Consider the following 26,299-nt stretch of genomic DNA (forward strand, 5'->3'; position numbering starts at 1 on the left):
GGCTATTGGTAAGAAACTATACCACGAAGCAAATACACATCTACTATCTTAGTTGACATTCCACAAAGGACAGGACACTCATTTTGAGCAATATAGGTTTTCTCCCCATCTGCTTTAATATGTCTGGGTTTCACTAACTCTTATCCGTTCTATTTTTAGTTCACAAATTCAGTCCAGATTCAAAATGAGAATGAGGGTGGGGGATGCCAGTTTTATGTCAGGATCTGCTGCTGAAAGTTTACACCCACTCGAGGCATGACAAGTTTCTTTTACTAACGTGTGGCTATAACTGTCCCACCTGTCTAACATATTAGCAAGAACAGACGATACTAATATAAAAAAAAACATCTGCCCAAATTATTTATTAATGTAATTGAATTATGCAGCCCAACTGTGTCTAAAACAGAGTAAAACCCTCTGGTCATTGGTATTTTTCTGGCTTTCTCACCCAACCAGATGCACACATAAGGACAGCTGTGTACTGGAAAAAATTTAAGGAACTTCATCTTTATGCTTTTCTATGTAACAGGTAATCGTGGTTTATAATATAACAAGCATGTTCAATATCTGAGCCATTGGCCTTTAGCTGAATATGGCCAGGGAGGGGTTAAGTAGAGGTTCATTCAATCATTACTTTATCAGCATGCTTTGCTCACGTGCCTTATGTTATCTAGCTCTTCTGTCTCCAGGTGACACATTGATTTGTTATTATTTCTTTGCACCCTTTAAAATGAACACATAATTCCCGCACAGTAGGAAAGTAGCAAAGTGTCCTCCCTTTGTGCCATTTTGATTGCTGACACCAAAGCATGAATGCATTCTCATTCGCTCCATGAACTCAAAATGGCCACTATTACAGCAGAAAGGCAAAGTCATTTAACAAAACCTAATTTGGTGCACTGGAGACAGTGACAGCCAGCAATGCCCTGTGTCACAAATGTATCGCAAGACACAACATCCTCGCAGAAATGTATACTCCTTAAGTATTCTCTAGCTCTAGAACCTATGGCTCTTTTGATGATCGCACATGGCTCGTGCTCAGATATAAAAAAAAAATAAAAAAAAATAAACATTTTTTTTTTTTTTTTTTTACTCGCCTTGCCCGTGCTGACCGCAGCTGGTTTGCGTGCCCAGGTCGTGTGTCGTGTTTTTTGTTGTAAGTAACTTGTTCACTTGTGTTATGTTCCGTTTTCTTTGCGGCACCAGACAGTCGCCGTCTGTTAGTAGAGCTTGTGTTGCAGGGGCATTTTGCACGGCTGGCATTTTATTGTGAAAAATCAAAGAGCGGAAGCACGCTGTCACGGTTCCGCCCTGAGCCTGGGCTGCCACTTTAAAAGTAGGCCGTCATCCCGTCATTAGGGGTGGGCGTGGCCAGCTGTGTGCACAGTGGCAAGAGTGGACTTTGTTTGGCTCCACCTTAATTCCAGATTACTACTATTTTAATGTATTCTTACCTGGGACCTTCTTTTGGAATAAAGGTGTGAAAAAGACGGGGCCCTGCGTTTGCTTCAAGAGGGCATCACTTGCTTTTTGGTTTTTCTCTCGGCTGTGTATTATTACGTTGGGCTCCAGCCGCCCCTCGTCCTGTGTGCAGCTCCAGGTGTAAATGATAAATTCAACCATCGCACCGTCTCTGTTCTCTGCTTTCTGGGGTCCGCTCACGTTAGTCCGTAACATTCAGAGGCTTATTATACTAGTTTTATTACCTGCTTACCGCTTATACTGACATTTAGTTGAATTCACGTTTAAAATATATTATATGGCTCTCACAGAAATAAATTTCCAAATATTTTGCTTTCATGGCTCTCTTAGTCAAAAAGGTTCCCGACCCCTGCTCTAGTATGTGTCACACCAGCAACTTCACGAAAACTTTGGCAGATCCAAACACAAGTCGTGTTTGTGTGTGTGTGCTGTTGAGTGTCGGTGTGTGTGCCCCTTTGACATGCCATGTCATCTGCTTTCATTGTGGTGACCTGTTGCTTCATCAACAGTGTCTTTTTAATTTTCAGTGTGGGCGTGTGCAAGGAGGCAAACCTTATTTTCTTTTGCATTTGTGCTCAGTGACAACGTACATAACGTCAGTCACTGTTCGAGTTCTATGCAATTTTATTTTTATTGTGAATGTTGTCATTTTCAACCTCATATGCAGACAATTTTTAATGGGGCAGGTGACGGTCACGATCCCATTAAAAATCGGGATCGTGACCGTCCTATTTCCTACTTTGCACCATTAAGGCCTGTGAAACATGGAACCAACAAGATGGACAGACAAAAAAGTGAGGAAATAGTGTTCTGAGGAGAAAGTGCAGTGGATTTCTGTGCTTGTTGTTCTCCCCCCTCTCCAAGAGTTATCCCTGAACACCAGATTCACAGCAGCACGGAGCACAACAGGACGGCCTGGAGCCCCTTGATCACTACAGAAGTGCATTCTCCGTCTCTGCTCATAGGGAAGACTGGTTAGGGTGTTAAGGCTTCTTGGGCTGCACAATAGGAGGGAGACGTACAGGGTGCACATTGGTGCGTGGTGTGTATGCTAGTCTGAGATCCCTCCGTTTTTGTCTGGCGGTAATGATCGGGGGCAATTCCAAATTTGCATGTGTTATATTCACGTTGGTGTGCACATTTCTCCCTTTCATTAATTTAATAACAGAAGGCCGTTCTTCAGCTCTGCTCTTAGGGGAGACGGGTTGGTCTGCGTCCTTCAGCAGCTTTTCCTTGAGCTTTAGCAGATACTGAGGGACTTCCCCATAACACCTCATCTTAATGTCTGTGGCCGTATTAGCAAGTCTCGGCTTTGATGCTACAAAAACTTGTTCTTGGGCTTCCTTCAAAAAGTTTTTCTCCTTGTGAATTGTAGGTGTAATGTCCGTAAGTTTGGGAACAGGTGGTTTCCTGGTGGCAAGAGGGTCAAACACTCTTGGAGACGATGCCACATCAGCTAACTTGAACTCCTTTGAGTGTTTCTTCAGGAAGTTGGCTGGAGAGGGCTTCTCCACCTTTATTGGAGGGAGACATGCAGGCCGCACATATGTGCGTGATGTGTGTGTTATTGTGGGAACAGCAATGAACTCCTTCAGTTTTTCTCTGGTGGCGATGCTTTCAAAAGTGCCGTGTTCCTCCTTCAACCCAGACTGCTTTTCCTTGCGCTTCAGCAGATACTGAGGGACTTCCCCATAACACCTCATCTTAATGTCTGTGGCCGTATTAGCAAGTCTCGGCTTTGATGCTACAAAAACTTGTTCTTGGGCTTCCTTCAAAAAGTTTTTCTCTTTGTGAATTATAGGTGTGATGTCCGTAAGTTTGGGAACAGGTGGTTTCCTGGTGGCAAGAGGGTCAAACACTCTTGGAGACGATGCCACATCAGCTAACTTGAACTCCTTTGAGTGTTTCTTCAGGAAGTTTGCTGGAGAGGGCTTCTCCACCTTTATTGGAGGGAGACATGCAGGCCGCACATATGTGCGTGGTGTGTGTGTTATTGTGGGAACGGCAATGAACTCCTTCAGTTTTTCTCTGGTGGCGATGCTTTCAAAAGTGCCGTGTTCCTCCTTCAACCCAGACTGCTTTTCCTTGCGCTTCAGCAGATACTGAGGGACTTCCCCATAACACCTCATCTTAATGTCTGTGGCCGTATTAGCAAGTCTCGGCTTTGATGCTACAAAAACTTGTTCTTGGGCTTCCTTCAAAAAGTTTTTCTCCTTGTGAATTGTAGGTGTAATGTCCGTAAGTTTGGGAACAGGTGGTTTCCTTGTGGCAAGAGGGTCAAACACTCTTGGAGACGATGCCACATCAGCTAACTTGAACTCCTTTGAGTGTTTCTTCAGGAAGTTGGCTGGAGAGGGCTTCTCCACCTTTATTGGAGGGAGATATGCAGGCCGCACATACGTGCGTGGTGTGTGTGTTATTGTGGGAGCAACAATGAACTCCTTCAGTTTTTCTCTGGTGGCGATGCTTTCAGAAGTGCCCTGTTCCTCCTTCAACCCAGACTGCTTTTCCTTGCGCTTCAGCAGGTATGGAGGGACTTGCCCATAACCCTTCATCTTAATGTCTTTGGTCTCTGTAATTGCAAGTGACGGCTTTGCCGTTACCAAAAACTGTTTTTGGGCTGCCTTCACAAAGTTTTTCTCTTTGTGAATTATAGGTGTGATGAACGTATGTTTGGGAACAGGTGGTTTCCTGAAAGCAAGAGGGTCAAACACTCTGGAAGACGATGCCACCTCAGGCAACTTGAACAGCTTTGAGTGTTTCTTTAGGTAGTTGGCTGGAGAAGGCGGCAGCTTCTCTCCCGTTATTGGTCCCATCATCCTCATTTCACGCTTCTTCGGCTGCTTAACAAGCATGTTTCGAAACCATGTGATCGAATGAGGATCACATGGGACCTCAGGTAACTTACCTAAGCCTGCACAGACTTGCTGGTCTGCCTGAACTGGCTGGTCCTCATCCATTAGCTTCTCGTGCGTTAGTGGGCTTGTGTTGGTCGGGATTTCTTCGATCCAGAGAAAGAAAGGGTCCATCTCTTTGTTGTTGCTAGTTTGTGGACTAGCTGAGTCTGTACAGACTTGCTGGTCTGTCTGAACTGGCTGGTCCTTGTCCATTAGCTTCTCGTGCGCTAGTGGGCTTGTGTTGGTCAGGATTTCCTCGATCGCAGAAAAGGCAGAGTCCATCTCTTTGTTGTATTGCTTTCCATATTTTCAGTTGTCAACATGCACTAATATAAGAAATGGAGGCCTACAAACATGAAAGAATTAAATGGTCTTTGATGTTGATGCATGCAGTAAAATCTCACAGGTAAAGTTGGCGTTGATGCTCCTCTCAAAGCACCTGTGGCTTTGTTCGTTTGAATCTATAAATGGGGTTTTCAGCATTAAAATAAAATAAAAACTTTTCTGGATCTGACCCGGATGAAATTTGGTGGTGAGATAGAGATCCCCACCCTATGGTCAATAATCAACCGAGATATTGCGGAATACATTTTGAAGCTCCATTGACTGCAATGTTAGTGAAACTTTCAAACTGCTCCATAATCCAGGATCTCTTCTGGATCATCACCAAAACATACGCATCTTTTTCTGGTAACATTCCCAACATTTCCTGAAATTTTCATTCAGATCCGTCCAGACATTTCTGAGTTATCTTGTTAACGGATGGACACATACAAACAAACCAGCGCGGGTGATTCCGTACATAACCGCCCCATTTGGCAGAGGTAAAAAGGTTGTACAGTCATGTACAACTTGTGAATGTATTTGCGTGTGGAAGTGTCTGTGTGTGTTTCGCAGTACTGGCATCTACTGCAAACTGAAAGTCATCCTCTAACTTTTAAGGGCTCTGACATAAAAACACATCTTGCCGACAAAGCCACCGCGCGGTGTGAGAACATCTGCACATCTCATCAGAGTATGCTGCTAAACAAGGATATGGAGCAGCCACTGAAATGGAGATGGTACCTTGTGCTTGTTTTAAGTGCAGTTTTTTTTTTGCCGTCTCTGATGTATTGAAATGTAGTTTCAATACAGTTTGAGGATGCTGCACTATAGTTCTGCATGAACATTTGTACTTGTTTATGTAACACTGATTTATCACAAAGGGGGGGGGATAATTTGAAGCCAAATTTGAGGTCCCACTGTATGTGCAAAGATTGATTGAATCAAGAAACTCATCAACATATTTTGATGTTTTTTTAACCTGTTAAAATTAGGGATCCAGAATAAAAGCATGTAATAATATTTACACATTTCCATTTATTAACTTTCTTTTGAAACAGTGAAAACTTTTTTTGTACAGAGCAGATGAGTGGGAAATAATAGTAACTAAAAAATATTGTCATTATTTTCATCATGATACCTACCTGTGTGCCAAAAGAAGAAACTCAGTCAAGTGTGTGAGGATCAGATTATGTTTGAGCCATAACAAAAACACAACTGTTCCTAATCTGCTCCATTGACTGCAATGTTAGTGAACATTTCAAACTGCTCCATAATCCAGGATCTCTTCTGGATCATCACCAAAACATAAGCATCTTTTTCTGGTAACGTACCCAACATTTCCTGAAATTTTCATCCAGATCCGTGGAGACCTTTCTGAGTTATCTTGCTAACCTCCCCACTTCGGGAGAGGTAAAACAGTTGTCCAGTCATGTTGCAACACACACAGTCACAATACTAGAGAGCTCAAACAACAACCTGATACATACACCCTTCTATAAGACAAACATGGGTAAATCATCTTTTCACAATACTGCCACCCAAGGGTGGAACTTGAACAGAAACGGAGACAGTCATCACAACTCTCTCCGGATCAATCTCCTACCCCCTTTTTTGTCCACCTACGTTGTACATATTATGTGTCTTTTTAATTTATTGTTGTTATTTTGCACCTGTGGTGTAATTTATTTTTATTTTATTGTTATTTTGCATCAATTGAGTAATTTAATATTAGTTTTATTGGTATTGTTAAATATTGATGATTTATGTACTAAGGACTTTCAACGGAAACAAGACCGCAATGGCTTTTTTGAAATGCTCCTCTTAGACAGGATGTTTGACTGTATTTGTACTGTAACATTCTATCTAATAAATAGAAGGAAAGGAAATCAACACCACACATAAAAAAAAAAAAAAAACTCCTGATTTTATGCTGATGGGGTAATATGACCTTCATTAAATGTGGGAGTGCAATAGCTTTGTGCTTCAGTCACGTCGCTCTGCAGATTGAGGAAAGTGTGAATGTATTTGCGTGTGAAAGTGTCTGTGTGTGTTTCGCAGTACTGGCATCTACCGGTACTGCAAACTGAAAGTCATCCTCTAACTTTTAAGAGCTATGACATAGAAACACATCTTGCCGACAGTGTGAGAACAGATTTGAGGCTGTAATTGCTGCCAAATATGCATCAACAAAGTATTGAGCAAAGGCTGTGAATACTTATGTATATGTGATTTCCTAGTTTTTTATTTTTAATTCATTTGCAAAAATTTCAAAAAACCTTTTTTCACGTTGTCATTATGGGGTGTTGTGTGTAGAATTTTGAGGAATAAAATGAATTTAATCCATTTTGGTATAAGGCTTCAACATAATGTGGAAAAAGTGAAGCGCTGTGAATACTTTCCGGATGCACTGTATATGAATAAAGTTAGACATTATACATCCTGTGTCTCCTTATATTTTGAACCTCCATTTCTCTTTCAGTTCCTGCCACTATGGTTACACAAAGTAGATTTAACAAAAAAATATATTTTCATCGTATTTCAATATTTTTCCACAGCATAAGAGGATTTACTGTTCCACAGGCCAAGTGGGAAATACGCCTTTCTTATTGACAGCTCTGTTTGACAATGGAGGTTGAGAACTTTCAGATCTCCTTAATTTTCACAAGATGTCTGGACTCCAGACAAGTAAAAAATGAATACAAATATGCACAGCACAAACCAATTTCTGTCTAAATGGTAATCCTCACTGAGGGCAGCCAGACAAGCATATTATCACATTCTTTTGTTTGATACATTTACAAAATCATGTCTATATTGTAAATTTAAATGTTGAATACAATACTTACCAAGCGCCTCCTTTCTTCTTCAACAGTGTTCAACAGCTGGGAGAACTCTTTGAACGACTGGGCTGAAACACATAGGCATATCATTTTTGTAGGATGCCATGTTGGGTCAATGAATGCATTGGCACGTATACGCTACATCATGCAAGATGTGTTCGTCAATGAGCAAGTACACAGAGATCTACTGTGTAGTTATATTCAGATGATTAAAAAGGATACTTTACCGCAGTGGCTCGGTAGTTAAACATCAGATGTTCCCAACAAAGTACTGTAGCATGGTGCTAAAATGTTTATCTTCACTGCAGCTTTCAGTGCAGCACATTTTATAACCTAATAAAAGCATGCAGCTGTCCAAGTTAAAATCAAGACTAGCAGCAAAAAAACACACAATACTTCAATTGAATGGCTACGACTGATTGCTTCTCTTTATTTGCTTTCCCTGCTATGTGTTACAATATACCATTATAGCGTCAGAGAGCCTGATCCATGTAGCTATGTTCAACATACAATCATATCTACCAGAGAACTGTGGCTTCATAGGATCACAGCTTTGTTAAATGGAGGGCCAGATCCAATGTGCCCCCCGTTAGTCCACCCAGTGTCATTCCTTGTTCAGCCATTTCGCTGCAATCAAGTTTCTCTGTTTGCCAGCACAGTGATATCACTATCATTCCCAGCTGTCTGGTGTGTGTGTCTGTGCATATTGGACAGTTTGGTCAATTTATACAGCAAAGCCTTTTGAAACCAGAAAAGTGTTTTTGTGTGTGTGTTTTTTTTTTAAAGTGGATAAGGATTTTGTGCCCGTTATCCTGCAGGTAGGCTAGCCTCCTTGTAATTCTACCAGCTCCTTTATCAATAGTACAAACCTCTCAGGGGCGGGCACAGCTGAAGTTTTATTTGTTTGTGATGCATTTTTTGAGTTAAAATGTGTTCCTTTCTGAATTGGTAAATGTTTGCTTATTGATTTTTCTTTTGGATCCAGCTCTAGATATCTTTCGGCTTGATCTATGCCAACAGAGCAGCTTTTTGAAAACTAAAAGTGACCTTTTGAATGAATGGAATGCACCTTTTCCCAAAAAAATAAATAATAATTTCTATTGCCACATCAATCTTTTGTCTCCATTGATTCTGAGATAACTGTCATGGAATGTGAATGTCACTGCAGGAAGTCATAGAGGGAAATCAATAAAGGGTCGAGTGAACCTGTCTTACAGCACATGCAGGATCACAATGTTATGTGGGGAATTTTGGAGCATCAAAGTGAACTATACCAATACTGCATGAAGACAGTGGCTGGCATTCACGCAAGGTCTAGATGTGTCAGTCAGAAAGATCAGTTTTAATGAATCGATCGATTTCAACACCCTCTTTCTCCACCCCCCCGCCTTAAATAGTAATCATGGCTTTTTCTCGTGAAGACGACCAGCAGACAGAGTTTGTTATGCAGCTTAGTGTAAGAGTAAATCATTTCTCTTTCAGAAGATATACTGTATATTTAATTAAATTATTTGTTCTGTTCAAATGTTGTGAACTGGGTTGAATCCTTCATAAATTAAGTTACGATTGTCAACAATTGACAATTGATAAAATACTTCCAATGGCTCCGTTATCAGAGCAATGGTAGGACCAACGTATTGGAATATATTTATGCTGGCTGTTGTGAATACACAGCAGGATCAGTCACACGGCAGGCGAGCAGATGACATACCCACCGTTCAGTCTTTATTAACACTGCTGTTGACAAAGGTCCGGAGAAACCACGGATTGCCTCAAATCAGAGCAAGTTTGAATGAAATGAGGCTTAAATTTGACTGTTGATTTCCCCCAATAGATGTAATTGAGCTTCTGAACCCCTCCCTATTATACATACGCTGCAGCTTTGACAGAGAGCAAGGGGAAGAATGGCAATTCATTAAGCTTTGTGATGAACATTACAGCCTTGAGAAGATGATGGTGCTAATCCAGTCTAGCTTCACAGATGGACAGCAATTCAGAAGTCTCCAGCTCCGTGAAGCGGAGGACTTGAGCTGTGGATAATGAGCAGCAAAATAAAAAGAACAGGAAGACCGTACTGGGAGTCCTGCCCATTAGAGCAATACTGAGCAGCTGCTTTCATATTCCTAATGTTGGCTAGGAGGTTTACGCCTCAATTAATCTCTGACACTGAGCACAGTTAGTCCCTCTGATCTCTCATAGGTGTGAAAGCATGCTGGGGAAGTATAACAAGCAGAATAATGTCATTGACTGGCAGTCAACTTCAGGATGTACGGTAAACTCTCAACCAATTCCTGTCTGAAGAATGTGCACTCTTTAAGATTAAGATTTTCTATTGGTTTTAACTACTTTCGCTGCAATGTAAAATTACCCAAATGTAAAAGTACTGCAGATAAATTTGTCCTTCTCCCAAGTTACTTCTTCTCAGAGATGTTTCACCTAAGATGACAATCTGATGAATTGAAGAGAACAGACAGGGAAAGAAGAGAGACAGCAAAGGGATTAATCCGGAGCTCGACCAGACCAAACCAAACTTACCAATGTTCACCTCATCATCCGTTTCTGCATCGCCTATGCACTCAAACTGGAACTCCTGTAGGGACTGGGAGAACTTCTGGACAGCAGCAGAGAGACCTGTAAAGTCAGAGGGTCGAAGAATCAGAAGAAAACAGTGCAAGATAGATGGATAATCCACATACATATAGACAACAAAATACATGCATACACACACACACACACTAGAAAGTAGTTTAGTTTATTATAATGAACATGGCAAATATGTAAATCAAAAGAACTTAATGCTCTCAGGGATTTTTTAACCATGACTCAATTACTTGTTTTTCATGTAATGAAGTAGTATTTCCATTTCATTTAAAGAACTCAAAGAAAGTACTCATTTTTTTATGAAAGCCCAATGCTCAATGTACCGGTAGCTTCAGTCAAAAGGCAAGCAGCAACACAATGAACATCTTCCAGCTAAATATACAACTAAAAAAATATAAAATATATATATATATATACTGTATACAAGTTAATATTTATGAACCCACATTCCTTTGATTGCATCCATTTTTGTAATAGGCGCTATAATAATGTTTGACTTAAAACAATCCAGAAAGTATTCAGATTCTATTCAATTTGAGTTGTTCACTGTATACCAGTGTAAATTGTTAAAGATTTTCATTGCTCAAGTTGCTGTGTATGACAATCAACTTCTTTAATCTTGAATCTAACACTGATCTGATTTATGCTACAGTTCTTTTAAAATTGATGCTGTAACTTGTGACTGTTACTGCATGATGCCCTACAAAATGTATTCCCAGCAGAGCTGCTTTGTCTGTGATAGATCACAAAGTTGAAATTGTTAGAAAGATTGCACTTAACAAAAACAAAATGTCGACATAAATTGTTGATTTCCATTGCATTCCAGTTATGAGATCATTTGTGATAAAATGCTACTCTCATTATTTTAGTAACATTTGGCATACTCCACAGAAAAGGCTTATAGGTGACATATTAACATTTATTTCCACAAGTTAACACAGTTCTCAGGCACTTGTATGAAATATCTGTGCCAGTCTTTGGTCAAAATAGCAAACAGATGCTGCAGGACAGCGTCCGTCATTTCTGTCTCAAACAGCTCGGCCAGAAATGCTCTGAGCTCAGAAGCAAAAGTACATTCATAGTGAGCATGTGTGCAGCAGCGCAACCTTGGTAAGCCATGAGGCGACATTTTTAGCATAACATTTTTGACAATTTTCACCTTGCTCATGGGTACCTCGGAAGAGTTAGACTGGCTCCTCTCCAGCCTCCAGTTCCACTGGCCTGGAACGTGAACCGGGGGGTGACCCTCTGGTTCCCAACCCATCCGGCTACCGCCTCCCAAGTAAATTCTGGAGCGTATAGTATCTTTAAATAATGACTTATAAATGCATGAAATGTGTACTTTGTATCCAATGATTTGCATGCGAGAAATCAGACAGTTCAGATGATTTGGTTTCTGGTAAATTGACAAAAGTGGGAACGTGTTGGGAGGAAGAGAATGTAAAATTCTCCTGCATGCAACAAAGTAACTGCAGCGCGGACATGCAAATAGCTTACTTAAGGTATGAATCACTTGAAATTGTATTGTATGTATTATATTATGCAACCCATTTCAGTATTTTCATACATCAGTTACAGAAGGCGAGTTTGTGGGTCTTCTGTGTTAATGCTGTAGTCATATTCTTGTTGAGGTGGAGGTAACCTTAAAGCACTTTAAAGAGTGGGATGAAGCTTGAGCACATAATTGAGGCTTTTAACATTTCATAATTCAGTGGAATCATTAAAAGCAAAACAAGATGGCGACTCTAAAATACTCTTTCTTGTCAGTGACTCACTAATCACTTCTCCCCACCTTTCTTCTGACACTAGCAATAACATCTTTACTTTACCAGAGATTTGAACATGCTTTTATGTAAAATACGAGAATACACATGGTAAGTAATTCCATTGTATTTATATAGCACCTTTCATTGACAAAAAGCCACAAAGTGCTTCACAACAAAATAAAAAATAAAATAAACTCTTTAAAAGAAAAAGGAACACACTATATAAGCGGCCCTCCTATTTGCACATGCTAACCATGGACTATTTTAGGTTCTCAAACTTCAAGTAGTTGATAGAAGATTTATATATTTTTATTTTAATATAACTTTCTCAGTTCATTATTGATATTGTTTATATTGTCAGTTATTTCACTAAACTAACCCTGAAAGCCCACAAGAATAAATGATCTTCTCTCCAGAATAAAGTAGCAGTGTCTAATTTAACGCCTCGCACTGCAGTGCTAACTGGAATATATATAAAACTGTCAATTACAAAACGTTCTCATGGTCCAATTCGTTTTGCTGATTATATTTTCAGAAAGTTCCTGATTGAAATTCGGCAAAACTCTGGTACTTAACACTTAAATTAAATAATATATGTTACTGTACTTGAGTGTAACTCCTGAAATTAGGCAGGAAAATATAATATATTATTTATCTTTAAAATTTTAAAGTTGAGTCGTATTGATAGTAATATTTAATAAGTTCAGGGACCATATTAAACAGGTTTTGTTGCTTACTTACAACTCCTAATAGCAACGGAAGGGATGATGAGCAGTTTATGCCCTTCACAATAGAAAACAATTGTTTGTAACAAACAATACTTTGCACATGGGGATACATCTTGCACAAAAACCTTAATAGGTGAAAGGTTAAGCTTGCCGCTGCAGTCATACAAGTTTATTTTGGTCAAATGTAAATGCTGCTTTGTCCTAAGCAGAAAACTGTTTTCTTATAGCTTTATTTATTTAACTCTCCTCTAAATTGAAACACATACTGTAATAAGCGTTCTTTCACTGATAACTACCCCATTGCTGCTATGTGACTGTATTTCTGAAAAATATATTACTATTATGTGTTCTTATAATTAATCAATGCAATGCGTGAGAAAAACCACGCTCAACCATTCTGTACCAGCTTTCTATTACATGCATTATTTACTAAGGATGGGATTCATCACATACAATTTTGGTCCTCTGCTCATTAGTGGGGGCTGCAAAAAGTAGTTCTCATGCAAGAAACCCAGTGATCAAAAGGCAGTCCTATTAGCAGGATTACACAGACATGACTGAACAGATTGCCATGAAACCTGGAGGTCTTGGGCTTGTGACATGAATAAAGCTGTGGATTCCTTTTTTCTATTTTCGTCTCCCCTTAACATTGTGAGACCATTGATCCTCAGTCAGTTACTGGATACATAAACTACTTGATGGATATCGTAGAGCTTGGTGGAAAAGTGGGCTATGTACCAAAGATGGAGGGGCTTGATCCTCAATTTCTCGGTTGATTATTGACCGATGTTTATGGAATTTGACACAGTCATGTAGGGTGGGGGCCTCTATCTCACCGCCGAATTCCATCCGGATCAGATCCAGAATGATGTTAGGAAAAAATATAAAATCTTAACATCAACCCCATTTACGGATTCAAAAATCTAATCAACTCTGAGTCACTTTAACTTTTCATAGTTGGTGACTAAAGATACAAAGGACAATTTATAACCCTTTGGTGATGATCCAGATCACGATGTGGGCGGTGTAAATGTAATTATGAGGGGAATGAGCTGCTTGGCGGAGGACTGTGCTCTCTGAGTATTTTTCTAGTTACCCTCGCCGAAGCGGAGGCGAGGGTATTGCAATTGGGTGCGTTTGTCTGTCTGTTTGTTTGTTTGTTTGCTTGTTTGTTTGTCTGTCCGAGCGCATAACTCAAAAACTAGTAACCCAATCGACTTGAAATTTTTACACAAGCAAGGTTCTGTCCGTGGCTCGGTCCTCCCCGAGAATGGCGTTGATCCGGATCTGGATCCAGATTCTAGAATTATTTTTACATCTGGAATCGTGCCTGTGCTGTAAACTGCCACTTTAAGAGGGAGGGACACGAATGGCATGATGGGAAAAAGAGTCCGGAAGGAGTCTTGTAGTACGTTCCGGAGCAGCAAGCTAGAGCAGGTTTGGCCCCTCTGATCTGGAAGCCCTGTTTACTGTCTCACAAGATCGAATAGTCTTTTGGAGGCGAGGGTCTGCAATCTCTGATTGTCGTTTTCTAGTTTAGTTTGTAATTTACCAATGAACGCAGACAAAGAGAAGTTTAAAAAAAAGCTGCTCAATCCATGCACAAAATTTGGTAGTATACCTAGTATCACAGTCTACATAATCAGTTGATGTTCATTTGGTAGTATTTATTGATTAACAATAATGTAGGGAGGTAGCTTATTTTAAATTGAATCCCCATCGACATTTGACTTGTATTTGCGTCTCCATTTATTGCAATGTTGGCAGATGCCTCCAACGGCACCAAGGCAGTTGGCCATTGGTCATAACAGTAATTGTAAACACAGAGCGCCGGTGGCTTTCCTTACAAAGTCTATACAGCCTACAGACGAATATGTCTGTCTACAGGCTCATAAAATATAGAACGTCTAGTACAAAATATATCTTGTTTATGAGCACATGTCGAGGCTTGCTTTAGCACCACTGTAATGTGAATCTTTCAGTCTACATTATGCGACTGGCATAGGAAGCAGCATCATTGTGGTGGTAAACTCTAAATATATTTTTTGCATGTTTTGGTTTTACATAAATTAAGCAAAGGAAGCCTTGAAAGCCTCATGTAGAAATAAAACAATGGTTGAGCACTAACTCTCTTCAGCTCAACGCAAACAAAACAGAAACACTGGTTATCGCCCCTGATGTCTCAATTCCAGGGATCAAACAGTACTTGGATGATTTAGGCCAGTCTGCTAAAGAAAGCCTCAGAAACGTAGGAGTCATCTTTGAGGAAGATCTGTCGTTAGTGCAGCATTGCAAACAGCTCACGAGGAGCTGCTTCTTTACACCAAGGAAAATCTCTAAACTTAGGAAGATGGTGTCACGGAATGACTTGGAGCTCATTATTCATGCCTCTGTGTCTTCGCTTTTAGACTATTGTAATAGTTTGTTGTCATGTCTAAACAAGAAGGTGTTGTCTCGACTGCAGTTGGTGCAAAACTCTGCAGCGAGAATTCTGACCCGTGCAAATAGGAGGACTCACACGTCCCCTATTTTAAAAGGAGCTTCATTGGCTGCCCGCTCTCGCTGCATTCAGTTGATGCTGTCGCCATTTTTAAAAGCCAACTTAAGACCCTCTTTTTTTGTCCAAGCTTTTGCTTAGTTTCTTTGGGCTGCTATGATTTGATGTTGTCTTGGTGTTCCTCTTTTTTTTTGTATTTGTATGTTTTAAATTGTGTTGTGAAGCACTTTGTGGCTTTTTGTCTGTGAACGTTGCTATATAATTAAAATGTACTAACTTACAATGCATTCCATTAGAATAAATAATATATGGAATAAAGAATAAATATCCAGCTACAGAATAAACAGCATAAAGAGCTAAACTGTTACAACTCCCCTGAAAGGACTTAACATGCAGTCAAGGTATTTCCTGTTTAATATATTTAACGGATATTCCCAGACTTTACATTTTCAACCCTAAACACAATGCACATCTGGTAGAGACGATCTAGTGTCTGCCTGTAGATCATACTCTTATCTCCACTAACTTGTCAGTGAGATACAGCTGATTACAGATGAGAGGGTCTTCAAAGGGGAACACTTCTATGCACCCAGATTAACGACGCAGGGAAATCCCTTTGATGCAACGGTAGGGTGCATTTTGCCGCTTTGATTCCATTTGGAGGGATAGTATTGGGGGTGGGGGGGGGGAGTGGCCCCTCAGGTAAGGCCTCTTTCATCCACTTATTATTGCATTCGCCTGTCAGTTGCCCAGCAGGGGAGGAATGATGGCTGTGTGAGAAAAGCTATCCAGACACTCAAAGCATACTGAAGGTTTCTCATAGTCAAGTTGCTGGAAACAAAAACACAATAATAAATCCTTTAAAGGAGACATATTGTGAAAAACTCACTTTTCCCATGTTTCTACACGACTATTATGGTGGTTTTGGGTCACTACCATCCCCAAAACAGCAAAACAAACCATCAAGTGAATCCTGTATAGTTTGCGTAGTTCTGTAATCACCTACTGAAACGCGTCTGGCAGAAATCTCACCCCCTGTGATGTCACAGAGGGCGAACGTGCATCTGTTGTCCCTGGACAGAGATTCCAAGGCCCCAGAATATATACACATATGAATTAAAATTAAAAATACAGATATAAAATAACCACATAAATAAAAACTATATCAAATAAACAATTTCAAGTAACAATAAAGCATAATGTCTATTAACTAAAAATTTATAAAGCAACTAAAATCAATCAACAAAATCAACAAGATGTGCGTGCACGCAATGAACTTAGTTTCAATTTCGTTTGCTAATTTATTTTGACAAAAACCTTTACAGATATTTCATATGTCTGAGAACTGCGATACTTTGTGGAAAAAGAGTATAACATGTGATCTTTAAATAAAACAGTGCTTGCTGTGATTGTAGCTGGCAATAATTTAAAGTGACAGTTGGTCACCCTGAGTACTAATTCTCAAGTGAAAGGCAAGTATGGCTGAATAAATGGAAAAGACAACAGAACATGGTCTCTGGGGTACAGTGATACTGTAAAGTGTCTATCGAGTATCCTTAAAGCTACAGAACTGCTTTCACACCATTTCCTTCCAAATCAAGTACAGTTCAAAAGCAGGTTCTCCAAAACCTGCTTTTGAACCACAAAAACGGAGTTTAAAATGCCACCATGTCTCTATTATGTTTTATTTTATTATTAATGTGTAACTGTAAAGTGTTTTTCTGTAATTAATTGTATCCAAGTCTTCTCTATATTTTGCCACATAATCCACAAAAACGTTTTTAAACAAGTCTTTCTGGGGCTGGAGAATGGATTAACTGTTTTTACATTCATTTAAATGGGGAAAAATTGTTTTGGTTGATGAAAATTGACGATTAAATTAAAACCGAGGTTCCACTGTATGTTTGAAGGCATTACAGGAATTAGAATTTGGAATTTAAGCACTTTTCAGAGGCATGCTATTCTGATATTTTTGGTATCATGCAATATACTCATGATGATCACTGTTTCCAGCAATCGGTTGTACTCTGTGCCCATTATTTAGTATTCATTAGGGGCGTAACTGTACACTAAAATGAAATTTCGGTTCGGTTCAGTTTCTTGAGGTGCTCGGTTCAGTTAATTTTCGGTACAAAAAAGGCTGATATTTTTTAAATGCTTATATTTATAAAAAATGCAAACAATAGAATCTGTATCAATAAATAAAAGCGACACATTTGGGATATATTTCAAATAAATTAGACTGAGTTTTTAAAACTATCGTACTGCAACAATTAAAAAAACTTAATACAATTATAAATAAAGAAGTTAAAACTGTAAACTTTGAACACTTAGCAGCAACACCCTGAATATGACAAATGTAACTACTACTGGGATAACGACATTGCTCAGACAACCCCATGTTCAGACAATTCGGCTGGTGACCGTGCAACGCACTATGAATTCACTTTCTCGGCAAATAGTGTCTGTAGCTAAAGGTTCTGTAAAGTTGGACAGATATTCACAGATTTGGATTTACGGCATCGATAATTGGTGATAAGTTGGCAAAATAAATACGATGCCTCTTTCCCATCATTGTAAGTTAGACAATGTACTACAAGCTCAGTTTTAACAAAAGTATCTTTCTTTCAAACTGCAGAAATAGCATTGCTATCTATGTGCAGCCGGCTGTGAGACGAGTGCCAAGGGACCGTCTGCAAATTTGCAACAGCAAAGAGATATTCAACACGGATATTCAATAACTTCACCTTTAGACACTGTAGTGTCACTATAATCACTGCAGCCATCAACTGGCTCCTGCTGATCATACTACAACACTTGGTTTGATATTTAGGTAGGTAGGTATTTATTTTATTTCAGGCAATGACAAAAGCAAACAAAACAAAACAAAACAAACCGTGCCACATTGCACGAGCCACATTTAAACAATAAATAAATAATATGTCAATTCAGCCTGAAAGGGGTTGGAAGAAGAAAACTTATTTAATCCCACCCCTATTTATCATAATATATAAACATAACATGTTCCTCTATTTCAAACTTCAAATCATATAAACTACAACGATAAGCACTGTATGATTTTGAAAAATACAACAAAACATCGGATGAAATTAGTTAAATTATAATATACATATATATATATATAATTTTTATTATTATTTCATTATGGTGTTACCACTGTTAACAGATGAAAGTTTTCATAATTGTAAGGATTTTTTATTAAATATAAAATTCAATTAACTTCACGTTTATGCACTTTAGAAGAATCAAAGTTTGTCCAATTGTCAATTGGCTCCTGCTGATCATTAAGTCTGAATAAAGCATTTGTTTGGGCTTAAACTTTAAATTATGTGAAGAATTATCATGGGTTTTATCACAAGAATATATAGCACACTCATGATGATTGCCAGTCAAGTTTATTTTTAAATAGCTAACATATAACATAACATAACATGTTGAATGTGGCAAAATCAAATTCCTCATAATTTCATCTCACTTCTATAAAACTAGATTATTCATCTATTTTTTTATTTACCTAAAGTGAAAAGAACACACCCATAAGAGTAATTGTTTCGATTTCTTTCATTGATCCCTACACTTATTGATATGTCTGTTGACCGGGAAAGCACAGCATTTCAATAACATTGAGAAAAGACAGAAAATGTGAATTTAGTGCAACAGTAAATTGTCCAGTTGAAGAGAATAAGGGCAAGTCTCTAAATGTGGAGGAAAAAACACAAATACACCACCTTCAGGCTATGCTCAGTATGGCACCAACAGAGTAGCACAGAACAGTCCTCATTCTCAAATTGAATATATTTTCTTGTGCTGTTTGTGGTAAAGCAGCTTTCGGGAATACAAAGTAGCCTCTCTTTATCAAAATACGTCCACAAAAAAACATCTAAGCCCCTTGCTCTATCGCACAAACTGTGCTTATCGCGTTGCTTGGCAAACAAGCAAATAAGTCACGTAACAAATTGTATAATATGATTCATGCCATTTCAATACAGGAGGCCAAATTCCTCAAAGTAGTCTAAGCAGCAGTACATTAAAATACCATAATCCCACAACCCACTTCCTGTTTTACGGTCGGACAAACCCCCAAGAGTCATGCATAGAAAAAGCACACAAACAAGGAAGCAAAAGGACATCCATCCAAATGATGTGGAGGGAGGGAGGGGGGGGGGGGTTATCCAAGCATGTTTACAGGACATTTCCTGTTGCTGAGCGTCGAGAGCATCATCTGCAGACAGACAAACAAACACTAAAGAGTTCCTGCAACTGAAAGCTTTTGTGATCTGACTTAAAACAACAACAGCCCTCATGCTATGTCTTCATTCAATAGACAAGCTTCTAAATGTAGCTTTAATAAGTTAGAAAAAATATTACTGCATGTGTAACATGCTCATGCATAGTTACTAATTACAATCTAAAAATAAAAACAAGTAATTTAATTTTCGCGCACATGGCGCGATGATCCGCGAATAAACTCAGGATGGAATAAAAATGCTTTGAATCATCCATCCATCTTCGATGAAGAGCGCAGACATAGGGACGGACGCACGCATGCACTCATATGCACGCACATCTTGTGCACGTTCTCCCAGCTTGACGTCAAGCCGAGAGGGATTTCTTCCAGACAGTAGGTGATTATAGAACTACGCAGGATTGACTGGATGGTTTATTTTGCTGTTTTTGGGTTGATAAGGACCCAAAATCACCATAATAGTGTAGAAACATGGGAAAAGTGAGTCTTTCATAATATGGGACCTTTAAAACAGTTTGCAGTATTAGCCTCAAAATTTGTTTTCTTTTTCCTTTCTTTTCCCATTTAACCTCTACCACCAAATTCTTCTGTCGTTCCACGGAATTAAAATTTTCCCGGAACTCCACTCATTCGGTCTTCATTTCCTTTGACCTTTCCTGCTTGATGGTTCCACTTGAAGGGATGGTGGAGGTTCGACTGTCTATTTTGTTACCCCCAATCGCATGCAATGTTCCAATATATTGTAGGCTATGAATGGCAGAGCAGATGTTTACACCACTTTGCTGGTGGGGCCTTCATGGCCCATAAATCTGGTTGGCACATCTGGATATTGACAGAATTTCAAGATGAGCATTGATGCAGGGCAAAACTTATACCACAGCTGTCTGTTAAGTTGTATAGAGTATAGAGAAAACCATTTGTCTTCAAATTGCTTCCATTAAATTTAGGCATTTTAGCTCGTCTATTTAATTGCTTTGTATTCATTAGCACAAAGCAGACTTTTTCCTGTTGCATCATCCTGTTAATCTGAAAGAACAACTGTACCATTAAGCAAGACTACCAAGAGGACATTTTGCTATCTTGAGTCATGAAATGAATAAATATTGAGTTTTTGCTCTTTGATTTTGCTCTTAATTTACGAACTTCTGAGTTAATTTTAATTTCTATACAGCAATTTGTGTATTTTGTGTAGCTCTATCAACCTATGCGTGTCTAAAAATAATGGCTCATCATTTCGAGGAATTTGTTTAGCTGCATTTAGCACAGTCAAGTGAGAAGACTGACAGCAATTTCATATCTGGATGATGCCATAAAAAGCACTTTTATTATTTTATAACAAAAATCAGCGCAGCAGAAAGAAGCTCTGATGTTCCCAAATTAACATGTTTTATCGTTCTTATATCATCCAAGCATAAACCTGTAAAAGCTTATAAACAGAAGTGGCAGACAGATTTCCTGACAGTGTCTCTCGTACGGCTTCATGGTTTCATGGACAGGGACTTTCATACAATTTACCTACCGCAACTGAAATAATTTTATTCCTTGTAACTATAGTTTCTGCAACCTTACTCGGAAATGGGTTCATTAGAGTGCATTAATTATGTTTTCAAGTGGAGGGATTGATACAAATCTGCAGTTGATATTTAAACCAGGTGTGTACAGTCAACACCAGCCACAGATAGCATGTCAAAGCTATTTATAGCATCTGCAGCTGGTTTAAATAGGTGTTTCAGCACCTGGATTAAATTATCCTTAGCAATAATTAAGGAGGGGTTTGGGGATGCCTATCTAACAATCTTCATTGTGGGCATTAAAGAAAATAACACACTTTTTGTTATATCTTTTAGCCAGGATTGGCATCCGCATCAATATGTCAGCCATGGCTTGATTCTATACTGATAAAAGGTACAAAGCACCATTCGTAATTTTGGAAAGAACTGCATATAGGTTTAGACTTCAGATACATGTGTATAATAAATACACACATAAAGAAGTGTAAAAGTATAGGAGTTACACATGTATTTGAAATTGCAGTTTCAGTAATTAATGGGAGCACATTAGAGGTAGGGTTGCAAAGGGGCGGAAAATTTCTGCTAAATTTCCATGGGAAGTTAAGCTGGGGAATTTTGGAAATATTCCATATTGGAATGTCACCATACATCGGATAGCGCATGTGTCATTTTTTCTGTAAAATAAGACAACAGCTTGTAATACTAATGTAATGGCATGAGTAGATATATAAATTGAGGAATATAATATATAATGATTGATGAATGGCATGGATATTCAAGTGTACTTGAATGGCATCTGTTTGTTTTAGTCAAGATTATGCTAAAATATACTTTCCGCAAATATATTTAAGTTTCCTATGAGGAGCAAACCTTCAATTTTGAAAATTTCCAGTTTATTCCCTTAAATTCCTATTAATTCTAATGGAAAGTTTCCATCTTTGAAAATTCACAGGATTTTGAAACCCTAATTAGAGGTGACGAACTAGTCTCAACAGGCGTCATTTATACAGCCAGTACATGTGGAGCTAAATTAATCACGGTCTAGTATTCAATTTTGAAACGTGAGATGACTACTAATCAAAAAAAGAGGCTCCATTAAAGGTTGTTCCATTAATATGACCACTGTTGGTGGGTCAGAAAAGGTCATAAAACCTTTGTGGAATCTTAAGAATCTATCAATGATTCACCACTATCTCTTTGCATCCAGCGCTCTGAGGCTCGTATTTACCGAAACTGGGCTTCCATTCCGTTCCATTCATTACCGAAGAGAAGACAAATACAAAACATTCCAAAACAGTCCTGCCTGTAACTGGCTCAGTTTTGTCTTAGTTTCATGTTACCTTTTTTTTTTTTTTTTTTTTTTAAAGAGGGGTCCAACAGGGACTTTTCTATGACATTTCCATATAAAAGAGTCAAAGCCTCAATAGACTTTCTGTCAGGTGGAATGGAATGTACGACAAGAAGTCTTAAGGTCATTCGTGATATTAAACCAGGTGAACCTTTGACATCCTGCATCTAACTATACTAACTTCTCTGAATAAACCATTCAGAAGGGTATCCTTGTCCCCCATGTGGTGCCCGTCCCAGTCACAGCGCAGTCTGACTGCAATATGGTTTATAAATTGCTTTGGCCTTCAGGTGCACTCAGGAATAGCACATTCTAATCAACAGTCAACAGCCATAATAATTTGGATGCTACGGGGCCTTTGCCATTTTAATTGATATTAGATGTACACACAAAACAGAACATGTGCCTGATAAAGAATGGAGAGTTTCCACCTCGTGTTAATCCTTCTCCTATTTGGCGCTGTTGCTTCCTCGGCCTTCCTCTCTGAGGCAGAGCAACACAGAGCCTTTGCTGCGTTCATACATAACCTAACGGTGGAACAATAAAGGCCCTTTATCGTGATCTGTTAAAGGGGATCGAGACTAAGCGCTGCAGCAGCAGATAAATTGATGACAATGTCTCAGTCTCAGAAAGCGCTGATCAACGGCTCCTCAGATTAAAACCCACGTGAACGCCTGAGCGAGTTCAAGGAGCAATCATATCTCAATAATAACTGTTCTGAGGACTCTGGGTGAGTCAAGCCTTCATGGTCAAATGGCTGCACATAAAACTATTGAGGGAATCTAGTCATAAGAAGAGAATTCCTTGGGTCATAAAACACAATCAATGAACAGAGGGAACCTGCACCTTGGTCTGATGAGTCTAAATTTAACATGGTCAGTTAAAATGATGCTTTAATGTGGAAAAAATGTGGAAAACTTGAAATCCTGTTAACGTCTCCATCTACGAAGCAGTATTTCAGCTTCACTGAATAACAGCTGTTTGCCCTCTTACCAAAGTGCAGATTCAGACCTAAAAGCTATGCATTTATGCTACGACATAACACATACAGTAGTCTTTGTTAAAACTGTTTTCAAACGCAAATTATCAAAGTAATGCAAGTAAAACAGCATGTCTGTTATACAAAAATAGAATTAGAATTATTGATATCATTGCTGTTTTTCATTTGTCGTCTTGTTCACATGCCACATGTTTTTTCCCCCCATAAATCTAACATACCATCAGCTGACTCAGAAAACATTTTTTATTTTATTCTTGTGACCTTTCACCTCCACCTAATATCAGACGACAACGAAGGATTGTTCAGGGCAGGAGGCGATGATGTTTTCTGCTCTGTAACAAAGCGAATAAAGATGGTTCTGTAAGTGAGATCGGGACCACAGAAGGATCTCGCAATAATGGGAGAAGAAACGACCCCCAACCTCTGAGTTGGCTCTGTAACCTCATTCTCAATGTTCTCAATAAACTTCTGAAATGACATCCATCCATCTATCTAACCATCCATCTGTCCATCCATCTGTCCATACAGCCATTCATTGCAACAAAAACATGAACTGTACTCTCGCAGTTGATAGACGGGGGTCATGTAAATAATAAAATAAAAACAACTGCAGCTGGTATAGCCCCCCCCTTGCATTACTGCTCATTTCCACATTAATGAGGTCTGCACTTTCTAATCATTCTCCATTTCACAGGCGCACTTCTAACATGGAGAGATCCCTGCAGGGAGGATGCACAACAGGATGTCCACTTTAATCATCCCAGTGGAATCTCAGATTGAACCGAGACAATGTGAAAGGGCAAAGTGCTGCGGCCCCAACCATCTAATCACCCCGCTCCGTATCTTTGTTCTCTCGCTGCTCTGATATGGGGCTTAAAAGCCTTGCATGTGACACAATCTTTCATTAATGCACTAATTAATGGCAGCGACGCATATCTGGCTGACCTTTTTAGTCAGTAATGGAGCAGAGTAAACACACACACACACACGCACACAGCAGTTTTTGCATGCATGCAGCGAGAAGACAAAGACGTCTGAATAATGGTTAAAGCGTGTTTTTTAGTTCAGATTTAAAGCTTTTGACTGGCAATAAACAAAGTTATTCAGCGCCGGGTGTCTCCACTTCAAAGGCGGAGCCGCTCAACACGCACTGAACGCACCGAACGTATCCTATGATCGCTTTCAGCTGTCTGCAGTTTGGCCTGCGCAAATATGATTATTTCTGAAGCCGAAAAGGAGCGCGTCGTGCGACGTCTCTTACTCTTGAGCGCAGTGATGAGCGTGTTTCCATCCTTGATGAGCTCCTTGATGAATTTATTCGTCCGCTCAAGCTCGATTTCGTGGCATTTGATGCGCTCTCTGAAGTCCGGACTGTCCAGGAAAGAGTCGGTGAACTCCAAAGTCGGGAGACCCATCGCACCGCAGCGGCAAAAGTTGCTTCTCAAACTTCAGAACTCGGCATGGATGCTTCTCATCACGTAGATCCGATCTAATGCAGTTCTCTCTTCAAATTCCAATCCCCAAAAAAGTTTCCCTTCCTCTCAGGTCCTCACTTCCTCTGTGATTTCCTAAGTTTCGGCTACCTATCGGAACAATTGTGGTCGTGTGACTCCTGCTGGTTACACTGGGATACTTGACATTACTTTAACCCGCGCTGAGTCCTCCAGAAACGCTGAAGACTTGATCAAAATTATCAAGTAAAAGAAAACGTGCAAGTATTTGCAAAAAAAAAAAGAAAAAGGAAAAACATCATGAACAGAAAACTAAACTTGTCTTTACTTTTCAGTTTATTCCCCTGGATTTTCATTATTGAAATTTGACTGCCTGTTCCTACTGAGTGGTGAAAATAAAAAAAATATTCATTTAATTAAGATTAATTAATTAATATAAATCAATATTAATATCAACAGTAGCCATAAGAATTTCATTTCTGTTCTTAATCCAAACTTCGATTGCAAAAACTGAAATCTGCCATTTCATTTTTCCACAAGTATCAAAAGCTATTAGTTATCTTAGTGCTGCACACTAAAGTAATTTTTTTTTTGCTTGTTTCTCTTTTCTTTCTTCTCACACCCTGTAAATCGTGACTCAATCGTGATTTAACTGTTTATTTTATTTTCTTACATTGCGAGCTGCAAAGAAGTTGAAATTGTGGGAAATAATAGCTCACACTGGAATTACTAAGGGCTTGAGAAGTGAAATCGTATTTAATACCTTGGTAAACGGCAGTGTTTAGACAAGAGCCTAATTGGAGTCAGGGGAATTCGCCATATTGTCTGCATGCAATAAGAAGGACGAGTGATAATAATAATGTTCTACTCGAAATTAGCATTTCAGTTGGCATGAAGCAGAGGTTCTGTCACCAGCAATAACTCTTTAATGGTATTTTAAAGCTTCAGATGTCTGAGGGAAAAAGCTTTATTTTTGAGCAAAGTAAAATAATCCCCATGGAAATAAGAATCTTTTTCCATTGTCTAAGGAAAAGTGGCACGTTTGTGGAAAATGTCTCCCTCCATATTTTACTAGCAACATTTTCTTATGAGATACCTTCAGTGACTGTAGGTAGCAGACAAATAAATCATTGGAGACAGGTGACCTCGCTGGGCGCCGTCATGTGACTGCAGCTGACTTGTTAGAGTGTGTTAACATCATATTCCAGCAACAGCCGGTAGGCCTATGCTCAAACTACATGTTCTAAACAGATCAAAATACATTTCTTTTTGCCCTGGGTACTACTATGGTGTTTCATCTGATCAGTTACAAATAATTTATGCATCGGATACAGGGATATGTTTGAGAACTTTAGCATTTACTTTATTTTTCCAAAGCATCATCCAGTAATGTAAGAGGCTTGTCTCTTGGAAACGCAATGGACACAACATTTCAGTGTATAAGCTCACAATATAAATCCAGTAGGTATTCATAGATCCCCCAGATGTTTTTTTTTTTCCAGTTCAGTAATAGTTGATTTGTTTGATACAGCGTTTCTCTGCTTCTGAGTCTGTGGCACAACTGGGAAAAGCTACACTCAAATAGCT

At 39.1% G+C, this 26,299-nt stretch overlaps 1 protein-coding gene across 1 annotated transcript in view; it reads right to left on the reverse strand.

The window, feature by feature from the left end:
* Positions 1 to 24,676, reverse strand: part of LOC137912772 (rho GTPase-activating protein 42-like) — a 65,771-nt gene extending 41,095 nt beyond the window's left edge. The window contains exons 1-3 of the mRNA XM_068756909.1: positions 24,523 to 24,676; positions 10,079 to 10,174; positions 7,550 to 7,611 (exon numbers count right to left, since the gene is read on the reverse strand). Of these exons, the coding sequence (XP_068613010.1) occupies positions 7,550 to 7,611; positions 10,079 to 10,174; positions 24,523 to 24,676 (312 nt within the window). The remainder of the gene's footprint in view (positions 1 to 7,549; positions 7,612 to 10,078; positions 10,175 to 24,522) is intronic.
* Between the last annotated feature and the right edge of the window lie 1,623 nt (positions 24,677 to 26,299).

Source organism: Brachionichthys hirsutus, unplaced genomic scaffold, assembly GCF_040956055.1.
Source record: "Brachionichthys hirsutus isolate HB-005 unplaced genomic scaffold, CSIRO-AGI_Bhir_v1 contig_1025, whole genome shotgun sequence".
Classification (NCBI taxonomy): domain Eukaryota; kingdom Metazoa; phylum Chordata; class Actinopteri; order Lophiiformes; family Brachionichthyidae; genus Brachionichthys; species Brachionichthys hirsutus.